Here is a 14,729-nt window from a genome sequence, read left to right as displayed (position 1 = left end):
TGTGTTCAGGGCTTGCTGGGACCTGTACACTAAGGAGACACAGTACAGTACAGACATTCCTCCCAGTGCTCTGAGGTTGGTTTGAGAGAATCGCAATGCTGTGTGTAGGCCAGTTAGTGCCTGAGGAAGACACAGCTACACAATACCCTCGCACAAAAATGGCGACAAAATTCTTAACACTGTCAAATCAAATGGCCTCCAGTCTATTTTCAGAATATTTTATGGTAGGTTTGGTGGGCTCTAGTATTTACTGTTTAACATGAGCAACATTAATCCTTCAGATGAAAGGTTACTGAAACCAGGCATGAAGAGACAGGCTGGAATGTAATGTCAATGAAGGCTATAATGTTGTGCATGTGCACACAAAAAACAGAAAAAAACAGCCAACATTTTTGTATAAGTTTACCAACTACAGTTCGCATATAGAGGAAGCTCTCAGAAGATAATACATTTCATATGTACATTAATAATCAATAAATAAAAACACCACAGGTTATAATATAATTATAATTATAATTATATATATAATATTTTGCTGATCAATATGAACAGAATTATTGCTCATCCGTCACCTGACAGAGGTCCCTCTATTCCTCATGGTATGACATGTTTTGAAGGGGGTAATGACAAAGACATATGGTGGTGGTCACAGTGGTTGAAACGTTAATTTATGAGTTTGATTCATATGTACCTCAGAGAATTTACCTGGAGCCCAAGAGAAGCCATTTGAGTAGTGCATCTTGTTTTCCTATACAAAAATTGCCATAGGTAAAATCTTCCAACTTACAAAAATAGAATATTGAACATTACATTGACGTTACAAATAGCTCAACTTTGGGCCACAATATTAGCGTTTCAAAGAAATTCAAGTTACCAAGGAACACCCTATAAAAGCCATTTCTTCAGCATCATGACATATAATTTCCATATCAATTCATAAAAAACAATTTATCCCAAGAAATTAAACAAAACCATTGCTCATGATTTCCTTGGCAAATATTTAGTTGACAATGGCAGTTTTGAAGCTTTCTGGAAAATGTATGCAATACATAGAATGTTATCATGACCTACACGATGCAATGTGGTGTAGTAGTATTTGTGCAATGAAGCACCAAATGGTCAGTGTTACAATTGCTATGACATTTACAACATTGACATTTATGTTATGTTATACTTGTGTATGAAGTCCTTTGTGGCTCAATTAGTAACATTATGTGACTCATTCTGTAAAATTCAGATATGTAAATCATGTACATTCCCTTTCACACACATTATTTGGTACATAGAGGTGATACTCCAAGTCTCTTGGACTCAGATGGGTCATTGTAGGACTGGACGTCTGGGCTGTCGTTCATAACCAGACAGCCAATAGGCTACACAGATCTACAGAGACATCTGTATAAAGACTACAAATCAACTGAACACATGATATTTCCATAAATGTAATTATCACTTAGATCAAAAAAATGTGTCATTTCAGATTTCTGGAGTTGTACTTTGTGAAATGTGCCAAAACTCTTAACACAACCTTGCATATCTATAGGCTGAGTGGTTAACATCTTACCTCATTAAAATGTACCTTCCGTGCCATTACCCACCCAAGTAAAGAGAGTATGAGGAGAGAGGTATAGGTAAACAAAGGAAGAAAAGACAGTGACAGTCTCTATTGTACATATGGGTGGGTAGACTGTCAGGGAAGGGTGATCAGAAGGGAAGATCAGGTGACACAAATTTCATTGGCCCAAACTTGAGGGCTTGCTGTTATAGGGAACACACATTTGGGATGCTGCCGCTTCTGCCACCTGCTGCTCCATCTCTCCCTGCTCCTCCACCACCACTTGGTCCAGCCAACTAAGTTGCTCCAGACCCGGCTGGGTAGAGAAAGTATTTTCCAGAACCTTCAAGAGCCGCTGGACCTATGGCACAGAGAGATGGGAGAAAGATCAAACTATGAGATGGAAATCCAGAGAAGCAAGTTAAGGGAAAGAGAGTATGTTGTTTTCATTGTGAGAATGCTTCTGTAATGGTGACATCATTGCTTGGAATAACACAAATGAAAGTCAAGAGGGAAGCGGTATTGAAAGTTTGGTCCCTATTACAGAATAATGATAATCGGCGCCTGACCTCAGAGAAGTCTCCGTTCTCGGCGGACTCTTATTGTATTCTGGGTGATGTAGTTCCTGAGGACGTATTGTGGGTTGGTGCCGTTCATCACTTTCACCCTCTCCTCCTGCAGTGCCTGGACGGCCCTTTGGCCCTCAACCAGACGCTTGCTGCACCAGTCACAACACAGAGCTGGATGACTCAGACAAAAATATCTATGACTAAAAACACCTCTAGTGCAAACACTAGACCAAACCTGCTCTTTTCCATGCCTTTAATTCCTCATGCTATATTTCTAGAGCAGGTGAGTGCTAGGGATATACACACTGGTGGTAGAGGGGTGAGTAAGTCACCTAGTGTCAAACACAGAGTATGAGAAAGAGGTAAGTATGTAACTAAGACTACATAACTTATTTCTGACCTGTAGGAGGTGACCCAGTTCTCTCTGTGCTTGGCCTCGACCTCCAGCAGCTCCTTCGAGCCACACCCAGCTTCATGGTCACCGTCCTCCGCTCCGAGACCATCTGGAACCGGGACGGGTTGCTCTGGGCCAAATGCAGTACCATGGTCAACTCACTGAACGGCGAGTGGTGTCTCTTAATGCAAAAAGTCAATCAAATTTGATTGCAAAACATTTTCTTTTAGAAGGGAGAAGCAGAGAGGAAGGAAAAATATTGTAAAAAGAGGCAGAGAGTAAAGAGAGACAACGCATTTGGAAAAATTTTAGCAAAATTATTAAATAATACAAAACAGAAATAAACACTTATCTCCCTCACTAGCTTTAAGCACCAACTGTCAGAGCAGCTCACAGATTACTGCACCTGTACATAGCCCACCTATAATTTAGCCCTATCAACTACCTCTTTCCCAACTGTATTTAATTTATTTATTTATTTTGCTCCTTTGCACCCCATTATTTTTATTTCTACTTTGCACATTCTTCCATTGCAAAACTACCATTCCAGTGTTTTACTTGCTATATTGTATTTACCTTGCCACCAAGGCCTTTTTTTGCCTTTACCTCCCTTCTCACCTCATTTGCTCACATTGTATATAGACTTGTTTATACTTTATTATTGACTGTATGTTTGTTTTACTCCATGTGTAACTCTGTGTTGTTGTATCTGTCGAACTGCTTTGCTTTATCTTGGCCAGGTCGCAATTGTAAATGAGAACTTGTTCTCAACTTGCCTACCTGGTTAAATAAAGGTAAAATAAAAAAATAAATAAATAAATAAGTACTCAGACCCTTTGCTATGAGACTCAAAATTGAGCTTGTGTGCATCCTGTTTCCATTGATCATCCTTCAGGTGTTTCTACAACTTGATTTGAGTCCACCTGTGGTAAATTCAATTGATTGGACATGATTTGGAAAGGCACACACCTGTTAATATAAGGTCCAACAGTTGACAGCGCATGTCAGAGCAAAAACCAAGCCATGAGTGTTTGTGGTACCAAACTTGGCTTAACTCTAACCATTAGGCTACCTGCTGACCATTACCTGGATTTCTACAGAAATTGGTCAAAAAATGTGATCTGATCTTCCTCTAAGTCATAACAATAGAGACAGTGTGCTTAAACTAATAACACACAAATTGTATTTTTCTTGTCTATTTTGAATACATAATTTAAACATTCCCAGTGTATGTTGGGAAACATACGTGAACCCCTAGGCTAATGACTTCTCCAAAAGCTAAATTGGAGTCAGGGATCAGCTAACCTGGAGTCCAATCAATGAGACGAGATTGGAGATGTTGGTTAGAGCTGCCCTGCAATATAAAAAAAACACAATATGAGTTTGCTATTCACATGAAGCATTGCCTGATGAGAACCATGCCTCAAACAAAAGATATCTCCGAAGACCTAAGATTAAGAATTGTTGACTTGCATAAAGCTGGAAAGGGTTACAAAAGTATCTCTAAAAGCCTTGATGTTCATCAGTCCACAGTAAGACAAATTGTCTATAAATTGAGAAAGTTCAGCATTGTTGCTACTCTCCCTAGCAGTGTCCGTCATGCAAAGATAAGTGCAAGAGCACAGCGCAGAATGCTCAATGAGGTTAAGAAAAAATCCTAGTGTCAGCTAAAGACTTACAGAAATATCTGGAACATGCTAACGGCTCTGTTGACGAGTCTACGATATGCAAAACACTAAACAAGAATGTTGTTCATGGGAGGACACCATGAAAGAAGCCACTGCTGTCCAAAAAAACATTGCTGCACATCTGAAGTTCGCAAAAGAGCACCTGGATGTTCCACAGCGCTACTGTCAAAAAATATTCTGTGGAAGGATTAAAGTTGAGTTGTTAGGAAGGCACACACAACACTATGTGTGGAGAAGAAAAAGGCACAGCACACCAACATCAAAACCTCATCCCAACTGTAAAGTACTGTGGAGGGAGCATCATGGTTGGGCTGCTTTGCTGCCTCAGTGCCTGGACAACTTGCTATCGTCAATGGAAAAATGAATTTCCGTGTTTATCAAGACATTTTGCAGGAGAATCAGTCAATTGAAGCTCAACAGAAGTTGGGTGATGCAACAAGACAACAACCCAAAACACATAGTAAATCAACAACAGAATGGCTTCAACAGAAGAAAATACTCCTGACCTCGAGTCCTGACCTCAACAGAAAAAACTGTTGCGTAGCAACTCACTGCTTTCCTGAAGACAAACAATGTATACGAAATGCTTCAGTCTGGATTTAGACCCCATCATAGCACTGAGACTGCACTTGTGAAGGTGGTAAATTACCTTTTAATGGCGTCAGACCGAGGCTCTGCATCTGTCCTCGTGCTCCTAGACCTTAGTGTTGCTTTTGATACCGTCGATTGACCGTCTACACGGACAAGATCTGGCCTGGTTTAGATCTTATTTGTCGGAAAGATATCAGTTTGTCTCTGTGGATGGTTTGTTCTCTGACAAATCAACTGTCAATTTCGGTGTTCCTCAAGGTTCCGTTTTAGAACCACTATTGTTTTCACTATATATTTTACCTCTTGGGGAGATCATTCGAAAACATAATGTTAACTTTCACTGCTATGCGGATGACACATAGCTGTACATTTCGAAGAAACATGGTGAAGCCCCAAAATTGCCCTCGCTGGAAGCCTGTGTTTCAGACATAAGGAAGTGGATGGCTGCAAACGTTCTACTTTTAAACTCGGACAAAACAGAGATGCTTGTTCTAGGTCCCAAGAAACAAAGAGATCTTCTGTTAAATCTGACAATTAATCTTGATGGTTGTACAGTCGTCTCAAATAAAACTGAAGGACATCGGCGTTACTCTGGACCCTGATCTCTCTTTTGACAATCATATCAAGACTGTTTCAAAGACATCTTTTTTCCATCTACGTAACATTGCAAAAACCAGACATTTTCTGTCGAAAAATTAATCCATGCTTTTGTCACTTCTAGGTTAGACAACTGCAATGCTCTACTTTCCGACAACCCAGATTTAGTGCTAAATACGGCTGCTAGAATCCTGACTAGAACCAAAAAAATGTATCATATTACTCCAGTGCTAGCCTCCCTACACTGGCTTCCTGTTAAGGCAAGGGCTGATTTCAAGGTTTTACTGCTAACCTACAAAGCATTACATGGGCTTGCTCTTACCGATCTTTCCGATTTGGTCCTGCCGTACATACTTACACGTACGCTACGGTCACAAGACGCAGAATTTCCCTAGAATTTCTAAGCAAACAGCTGGAGGCAGGGCTTCTCCTATAAAGCTCCATTTTTATGGAATGGTCTGCCTACCCATGTGAGAGACGCAGACTCAGTCTCAACCTTTAAGTCTTTATTGAAGACTCATCTCTTCAGTAGGTCCTATGATTGATTGTAGTCTGGCCCAGGAGTGTGAAGGTGAACAGAAAGGCACTAGAGCAACGAACCGCCCTTGCTGTCTCTGCCTGGCCGGTTCCCCTCTTTCCACTGGGATTCTCTGCCTCTAACCCTATTACAGGGGCTGAGTCACTGGCTTACTGGTGCTCTTCCATGCCGTCCCTAGGATGGGTGCGTCACTTGAGTGGGTTGAGTTGTGCCGTGGCGGAGATCTTTGTGGGCTATACTCGGCCTTGTCTCAGCCTTGACAACCCCTCTTTTTACGCTACCACTACTCTCTGTTCATCATATATGCATAGTCACTTTAACCATACCCACATGTACATACTACCTCAATAAGCCTGACTAACCGGTGTCTGTATATAGCCTTCCTACTGTTATTTTCAAATGTCTTTTTAATGTTGTTTTATTTCTTTACTTACCTACACATACACTTTTTATTCCTCAGCACTATTGGTTAGAGCCTGTAAGTAAGCATTTCACTGTAAGGTCTACACTTGTTGTATTTGGCGCACGTGACAAATAAACTTTGATTTGATTTGAGTTGGTGGTTGAAGATATCCCTCTAGTGGTGTGGGGGCTGTGCTTTGGCAAAATGGGTGGGGTTATATCCTGCCTGTTTGGGCCTGTCTAGGGGTATCATCAGATGGGGCCACATTGTCTCCTAACCCCTCCTGTCTCAGCCTCCAGTATTTATGCTGCAGTAGTTTGTGTGTCGGGGGGCTAGAGTCAGTCTGTTATATCTGGAGTATTTCTCCTGTCTTATCCGGTGTCCTGTGTGAATTTAAGTATGCTCTCTCTCTCTCTCTGAGGACCTGAGCCCTAGGACCATGCCTCAGGACTACCTGGCATGATGACTCCTTGCTGTCCCCAGTCCACCTGGCCGTGCTGCTGCTCCAGTTTAAACTGTTCTGCCTGCGGCTATGGAACCCTGACCTGTTCACCGGACGTGCTACCTGTCCCAGACCTGTGTTTTCAACTCTCTAGAGACAGCAGGAGCAGTAGAGATACTCTCAATGATCAGCTATGAAAAGCCAACTGACATTTACTCCTGAGGTGCTGACCTGTTGTACCCTCGACAACTACTGTGATTATTATTATTTGACCATGCTGGTCATTTATGAACATTTGAACATCTTGGCCATGTTCTGTTATAATCTCCACCCGGCACAGCCAGAAGAGGACTGGCCACCCCTCATAGCCTGGTTCCTCTAGGTTTCTTCCTAGGTTCTGGCCTTTCTAGGAAATTTTTCCTAGCCACCGTGCTTATACACCTGCATTGCTTGCTGTTTGGGGTTTTAGGCTGGGTTTCTGTACAGCACTTTGAGATATCAGCTGATGTAAGAAGGGCTATATAAATACATTTGAACCCAATTGAGATGCTGTGGCATGACCTCGAGAGTGGTTCACACCAGACATCCAAAAAATATTGCTGAACTGAAACAGTTTGTAAAGAGGAATGGTCCAAAATTCCTCCCGACCGTTGTGCAGGTCTGATGCGCAACTACAGAAGACATTGAGGTTATTGCTGCCAAAGGAGAGTCAACCAGTTATTAAATCTAAGGGTTCACATATTTTTCCCACGCTGCACTGTGAATGTTTACACGGTGTGTTCAATAAAGACATGGAAACATATAATTGTTTGTGTTATTAGTTTAAGCAGACTGTGTGTCTATTGTTGTGACTTAGAAGATCAGATCAAATTTTATGACCAATTTCTGCAGAAACCCAGGTAATTCCTTCCAAAGGGTTCACATACTTTTTCTTGCCACTGTATATACTGTATTCTATCCTATATTTATATATTAATTCCTTTACTTTAGATTTGTATTTTGTTATGAAATTGTTAGATATTACTGCATTGTTGGAGCCAGAAACACAAGCATTTTGCTACACCCGCAACAACATCTGCTAAACACCTGTATGTGACAAATTTGATTTGAGTATGTAGTGAGTCTCTCTCCCTACCTGTGTTGATCACTGAGCTCCTGCAGACCATGCACAACATCTCATCCTCTGGCTCTTCCTTCCTCAGCAGGCCCAGCTTCCTCCTCATGTTGCCCAGGTAGAAGGTGTTGTAGAGGGGCGGGTACTCATCCAGGACAGCCTCTGCCCGGCCTGGGGCAGCTCTGGGTCCAAGGCCTCGGCCAGACAAGCCAGGTTCCAGCGGCAGGCTGGGCCTGATAAGTGTAGCAGCCTGAGTTGTCTGAGGCATTGCAGATGAAATCAGGATCAAACCTGCAGACAAGCGAGAGGAGGAAATAGACAGCGTAAAGCCAGATCCTTGTTGAAATAATGTGGATCTAAGATGAAATTGTAGACAGTATGTCAGGTACTGTAAATTACTGTACCTGTCCATGAAGCCGTAGTCTAGTGTGAGCCCCAGGATGCTCATGTTGTCTGTGTTGAGGACTCCATGGCAGAAGCCCACACACTGCCACTGGGCCACCAATACGCAGCATCACCTACCACCAAAACATGGACGCACACAGAGATGGGTCAGACTGGACGAGAAGAGTTGATTTGGGTCTACTGATTTCAGTCATATCATGCATAGGCGCTGGGTTAGGCAAAAATATTTGGGGATCGTATGCTGTGCTTTTGATCATCTTCATGAGGGATGTGAATGTGCATAACAATGCATAGTTAATCGCTAAACAATAGCATCTTACATGTTATTACTTTGTTAATACCATTTAGCATTAAAGAAGATAATGAATTAATAGCAGTGTGTGTGCGCTAAGGAAGTCACACTCTCACTGTATTAAGACTTCCTGTCACAGCAGGGATGAACAGGATAAGAGGATAGATAGCAGTGTCCTTGGCTCCACAACAAAAAGGTAAAGGATAGAGAGAGCTCCAATGTAGGCCTAGAGTCCGCTTTGATACAAAGTAGTTTCACTGTCAAAAAGGATAGCCATATTCCTTCAAAAATCATATCAGAGCATTATTATACTCCGTATGAATGATTGATGCTTCACTGAATCTAGTGTCCATGATTACCTCTCTGAAGAATGACACATTCCTCTCCACTCTGTCTGTGTGGTTCTGCTGGATCTCTGGGTAGAAGCTCTATATGACATAATCCATCATCTGACCTCTGATCTCATCGTGGCCGTAGCTGGGGCCCTGCCAGCTTGTGTTCTCATCAGCCACCTTAAAGATCTCAAAGGACCCGAACCTGCACACAATGATCAGAGTGACACATTTCCATATTGTTCATGTAATTTTGTCAACTGGGAATCTCTCTACCAACACTTTGTTTTTAAACCTAATGCAGTGACCAAGGGATAGGATGTATTGGTAACCTGATTAAGGTGGGTGCGATGCGGAGGGCAACAGAGCACCTCTCTTTAGTGGGGTACCTTCTGTAGTACACGTCTCGTACCACATTGCTGTCACCAGTGACCCTGCCCTGGTAGTGGGCACCCCCAGAGCGAACACCGCCTCACTGCACAGAAACTCTCCTTATGGCCGTCAGCTTGTCTGGGAATGAGAGAATTAATTATACAAATGTGTATTCATAATTCCATAGACTGTGCTTCCAGAATGTGCACTGCATATGAAAAAACAAACAATATATAGGCCAAAAAACACAATGCTAGCCAAAAACTGAGAAAACAGATTTCATTAGGTAAATAGTAAACAAAAAAACATCATCTGTCTAGTCATGCAATACTGTGTAAACTTCCCGACCAGGAGTAGGGAGTCAGACCAGCTCCCTTGACCTGAATCTCCCACCAGACACTGGGGTTCTCCCGGAGCAGCACTGGCCTCTAGTCAGCTGGAGCTTTAACTTCACCCAGATAGCAGGCTGCCCCGTCCCTCAGCTGTCCGGCGAACGAGCCGAACTGGTGACCGCAGTAGCAGTGCGCGGCAGGCTCGGACCCTGGCATTACTTTGGAGCCGCTCAGTTACTCTGGACCAAGGGGGCCGTTCAGAACCTTCGCGGCGTTCATTAGAGACTGCCACGAACCGATGCATGACCACTGGCTTCGGCTTTACTCGGGAGAAACAGGCTCCTTCCAGCCTTCGCGGACCAGGCTCTTCTGATGTATCCAACAGAAGTTTCTTGAGTGCGACATTGTCAAACTCGAGGCGCTCGAGCGATGAACGACTGACCGCCAGACCCATGCCGTCCATCCTGACAGTGGATAAGTATAACAACGAAGACAATACCAGAGCGAAGAAAACTACACGGTGTCAGACGAAGTTTACAAGCAGCCATCAAACTAAAGGCCAAATATCTGTTTGTTTAAAGTCACCAGAGACGTCATTCACCATTTCATATCAAGACACGTCGCTGTCCGAGTCAGTTGTCGCAACACTGCACTACGGATATTTGTCTAAAATATTGTGCTACTCTAGTATTGGTCCTACGGGAAACTAAGACGGATGGCAGCAAAGAAATAATAAAAAAAGATGGAATACTTTTTATTTATATACATTTTTATTTAAAAGTTGTATAGTTCAATACAGAATGTAGGCTTCAATATTTGGCTTGTTTGCAATGATAGAGTGAGGATGGGAATACAGATTGTCATTCATACACACCTTTTTCTCTTGTCAACATACAAACACAAAACAAAACTACATCAATACTGACAGAATGATGCAGGTGATATAGGACAGCTGCATGGCCCTATTCCACCATACACATCAGAAACTACAGTAGGTTGGGAAGCATATAGATATCAAGTTATCGTTGTAAATGACCCAACTATTTTCTGACAGTGGTTTCCTTATTGGCTCAGAGTAAACTCAAACTGTAGTCCTAAATACACCCGCTGAGATGATCGATTGAGCTACAGCGGTAGGCAAATTTTCCAATATATTTTCATTACAAATTCTAAATACATTTTAAGGGGCAATGACTGAGATATGTAAATGCAACATGGCATTATCTCTCAAAAGTACATCTATCAGATAAACATTTCATTTTGAGGGAAACAGAATCTACAACTATTTGTCTGAGGGTGTCACCCAACCTGGTCCTATCCAGCAGACCCAGACATACAGTATGAACAGACTGAGATAGGGAGACACAAAACAATAAAACAATAAGAGGACAGTGAGAAATGAACAAGCCACAGCTGCAGCAGAGGCAGGCAATCTACAGGTCCAAGGCAGAATAAGGCGATAGCAGAATAAGGCGTTAACCCCAACCAACCCTTCCCAGCTCTCATCGAAAATAATCCCCAACATTCCCCATTCATTCCTAGGGATTAGGGAACAATCTGGCAATCGGCTGTACTAAAATCATGCATGCCGTAGAAGCATGTAGTCTGAAATGTCAGATGTTCCCGTACAAAGAGAGAGTTCATTGATGGCTTGTCGTACAAAGTGCATATTTTCTGATCATGTCCAGTATCTACCACAATCACACAGAAAGTGGCAGTTTGTTTTACAACATACATGTTGAAGGTGCCTCATTGCAAGTACAGTCAAATATACAAAATGCCCCCATTTAAAATACATTGCTTGCTTTGACACAATTTTACTCCACCCTCCTCTGCATATTTATCTTTTTTTTTTTTAATCCCACATTAGCCCTCTGTTAAATTAAGTGTTATAAGTGTGGTGGTCATGGTATTTTACCCTTCCAACTCCAACTCCAACCAATACAAAACAGACAACTGATCTTCCAGCATGTAGCATTCTTTGAAAAAACAAATATGCAATTCAAAATACCAGTACATATTTGAGATGGGCATTGCCTTATACAGTACAGGTATTTATAACACACGTCGAAGCATTAGGTTGTACCGTCTATCAATCAGTATGGTTGGTTGTGTGTAACAACAACCAGCACAGATCAGTTTGCCTTGAGGAACAGTATATTGTGTGACCAGGAGAAGTAGTCACTATAACACCAGACATAGCATAGTCCCTGGGCTGACTTTCCTCATGAGCGATGGAGGAACTTAGGTGTCCATGTTGGGATAGCGCAACTACAATTTGTTACTAAAACCTTCTGTTTCTTGGCTGGGGAGAGAACTTTCCCCAAAACCCCCACTGTGGTGGTAAACTACAGTGTAGTCAGTTACATACATTATTTGGTAATATTTGTACTTTTTTACTTTAAAAATTGAGTTAATTTGTTAAATTCCTTACTAGCCATGAGTGGGAATCTGTACCCAAAAATATAATAAAATGCTAGATTTAAACATGGTCATTGTTAAAGCCTAGATGGTCCCATGGAGGTCCTGGATCCAGGATTAAAGAGACTGTACGAGAATGAAAAGTCATTAGTGTGGCGGTAGCTCTATGCTTCAACTATTGGTGTCCATAACAGCGCATTTGGAAAGAGTTCAGACCCTTTGACCTTTTCCACATTTTGTTACAGCCTTATTCTAAAATGGATTAAATTTAAAAAATGTCCTCAATCTACACACAATACCCCATAATGACAAAGCAAAAACCAGTTTAGACATTTTTGCAAATGTATTAAAATTGTAAAACTAAAGTACATTATTTAGTATTCAGACCCTTTGCTATGAGACTCTAAATTCAGCTCAGGTACATTCTGTTTTCATGAAGCATCCTTGAGCTGTTTCTACAACTTGATTGGAGTGCACCGGTGTTAAATTCAATTGATTGGACATGATTTGGAAAGGCACACACCTGTTGATAAGGTCCGACAGTTAACAATGCATGTCAGAACAAAAACCAAGCCATGAGGTCAAAAGGAATTGTCCAGAGCTTCGAGACAGGATTGTGTCAAGGCACAGACCTGGGGAAGGGTACCAAAACATTTAGGCAGCAGCGACAGGGTAGCCTAGTGGTTAGAGTGTTGGACTAGTAACCGAAAGGTTGCAAGTTCAAATCCCCGAGCTGACAAGGTGTCGTTCTGCCCCCGAACAGGCAGTTAACCCACTAGGCCGTCACTGACTTGGTAAAATAAAAATTGAAGAACACAGTGGCCATCATTCTTAAAATGGAAGAAGTTTGGAACCACCAAGACTCTTCCTAGAGCTGGCCGCCGGGCCAAACTGAGCAATCGGGGACGTGACCATAGCCCTTCCTCTACCAAACAGGCCTGTATGGTAGAGTGGCCAGACGGAAGTCAATCCTTAGTAAAAGGCACATGACGCTTGGGAGTTTGCCAAAAGGCACCTAAAGAATCACAGACCATGAGAAACAAGATTCTCTGGTCTGATTAAACCAAGAATTAAGTATTTGGCCTGAATGCAAGTGTCACATCTGGAAGAAACCTGGCACCATCCCTACGGTGAAGCATGGGGGTGGCAGCATCATGCGGTGGGGATTTTTTTCCAGTGGCAAACGAACATCTCTGGAGAGACCTGAAAATAGCTGAGCAGCAACGCTCCCCATCCAACATGAAAGAGCTTGAGAGGATCTGCAGAGAATGGGAGGAACTCCCCAAATACAGGTGTGTCAAGCTTGTAGTGTCATACTCAAGACTCACGGCTGTAATCGCTGCTTCAACAAAGTACTGAGTAAAGGGTCTGAATAATCAAATAAATGTGATAATGTCAAAACTGTTTTTGCTTTGTCATTATGGGGTACTGTGTGTAGATTGAGGGGGGAAACAATTTAATCCACTTTAGAATAAGGTAACAAAATGTGTGTGTGTGTGTGGGGGGGGGGGGATCAAGGGGTCTGAATACTTTCCGAACGTACTGTATGTATGAACAGTTGAAGTCGGAAGTTTACACACTTAGGTTGGAGTTATTAAAACTGTTTTTTCAACAACTCCACAAATTTCTTGTTAACAAACTATAGATTTGGCAAGTCGGTTAGGACATCTACTTTGTGCATGACACAAGTAATTTTGCCAACAATTGTTTACAGACAGATTATTTCACTGTATCACAATTCCGGTGGGTGAGAAGTTTACATACACTAAGTTGACTGTGCCTTAAAACATCTAGGAAAATTCTAGTAAATGATGCCATGGCTTTAGAAGCTTCTGATAGGCTAATTGACACCATTTGAGTCAATTGGAGGTGTACCTGTAGATGTATTTCAAGGCCTACCTTCAAACTCAGTGCCTCATTGCTTGACATGGGAAAATCAAAAGAAATTAGCCAAGACCACAGAAAAGAAAATTGTAGACCTCCACAAGTCTGGTTCATTCTTGGGAGCAATTTCCAGACACCTGAAGGTACCACGTTCATCTGTACAAACAATAGTACACAAGTATAAACACCATGAGACCAAGCAGCCGTCAGACCGCTCAGGAAGGAGATGCGTTCTGTCTCCTAGAGATGAACGTACTTTGGTGCGAAAAGCGCAAATCAATCCCAGAACAACAGCAAAGGACCTTGTGAAGATGCTGGAGGAAACGGGTACAAAAGTATCTATATCCACAGTAAAACGTGTCTTATATCGCCATATCCTGAAAGGCCGCTCAGCAAGGAGAAGCCACTGCTCCAAAACCACCATTAAAAAGCCAGACTACGGTTTGCAACTGCACATGGGGACAAAGATTGTACTTTTTTGAGAAATGTCTCTGGTCCGATGAAACAAAAATAGAACTGTTTGGCCATAATGACCATCGTTATGTTTGGAGGAAAAATGGGGAGGCTTGCAAGCCAAAGAACACCATCCCAACCGTGAAGCACGGGGGTGACAGTATCATGTTGTGGGGGTGCTTTGCTGCAGGAGGGACTGGTGCACTTCACAAAATAGATGGCTTCATGAGGATGGAAAATGATGTGGGTATATTGAAGCAACATCTCAAGACATCAGTCAGGAAGTTAAAGCTTGGTCACAAATGGGTCTTCCAAATGGACAATGACCCCAAGCATACTTCTAAAGT

The 14,729-nt window shown here is 42.2% G+C and overlaps 1 protein-coding gene across 1 annotated transcript; it reads right to left on the bottom strand.

The window, feature by feature from the left end:
• Positions 1–388: 388 nt before the first annotated feature.
• On the bottom strand, positions 389–10,172 carry selenoo1 (selenoprotein O1). Its single transcript, XM_036989556.1, is given in 16 exon segments — positions 389–1,753; positions 1,755–1,916; positions 2,125–2,154; positions 2,156–2,375; positions 2,525–2,627; positions 7,913–8,068; positions 8,071–8,118; positions 8,121–8,182; positions 8,296–8,401; positions 8,932–9,125; positions 9,253–9,352; positions 9,355–9,411; positions 9,414–9,430; positions 9,641–9,904; positions 9,906–10,114; positions 10,116–10,172. Coding segments are annotated over 16 exon segments (1,848 nt in total). The 3' UTR covers positions 389–1,690.
• Positions 10,173–14,729: the final 4,557 nt, after the last annotated feature.

This window comes from Oncorhynchus mykiss, chromosome 1, assembly GCF_013265735.2.
Source record: "Oncorhynchus mykiss isolate Arlee chromosome 1, USDA_OmykA_1.1, whole genome shotgun sequence".
NCBI classification, from domain to species: Eukaryota; Metazoa; Chordata; class Actinopteri; order Salmoniformes; family Salmonidae; genus Oncorhynchus; species Oncorhynchus mykiss.
Note: the sequence above shows the minus strand (reverse complement) of the source record. Positions and strands in the feature narration are given on the sequence as shown.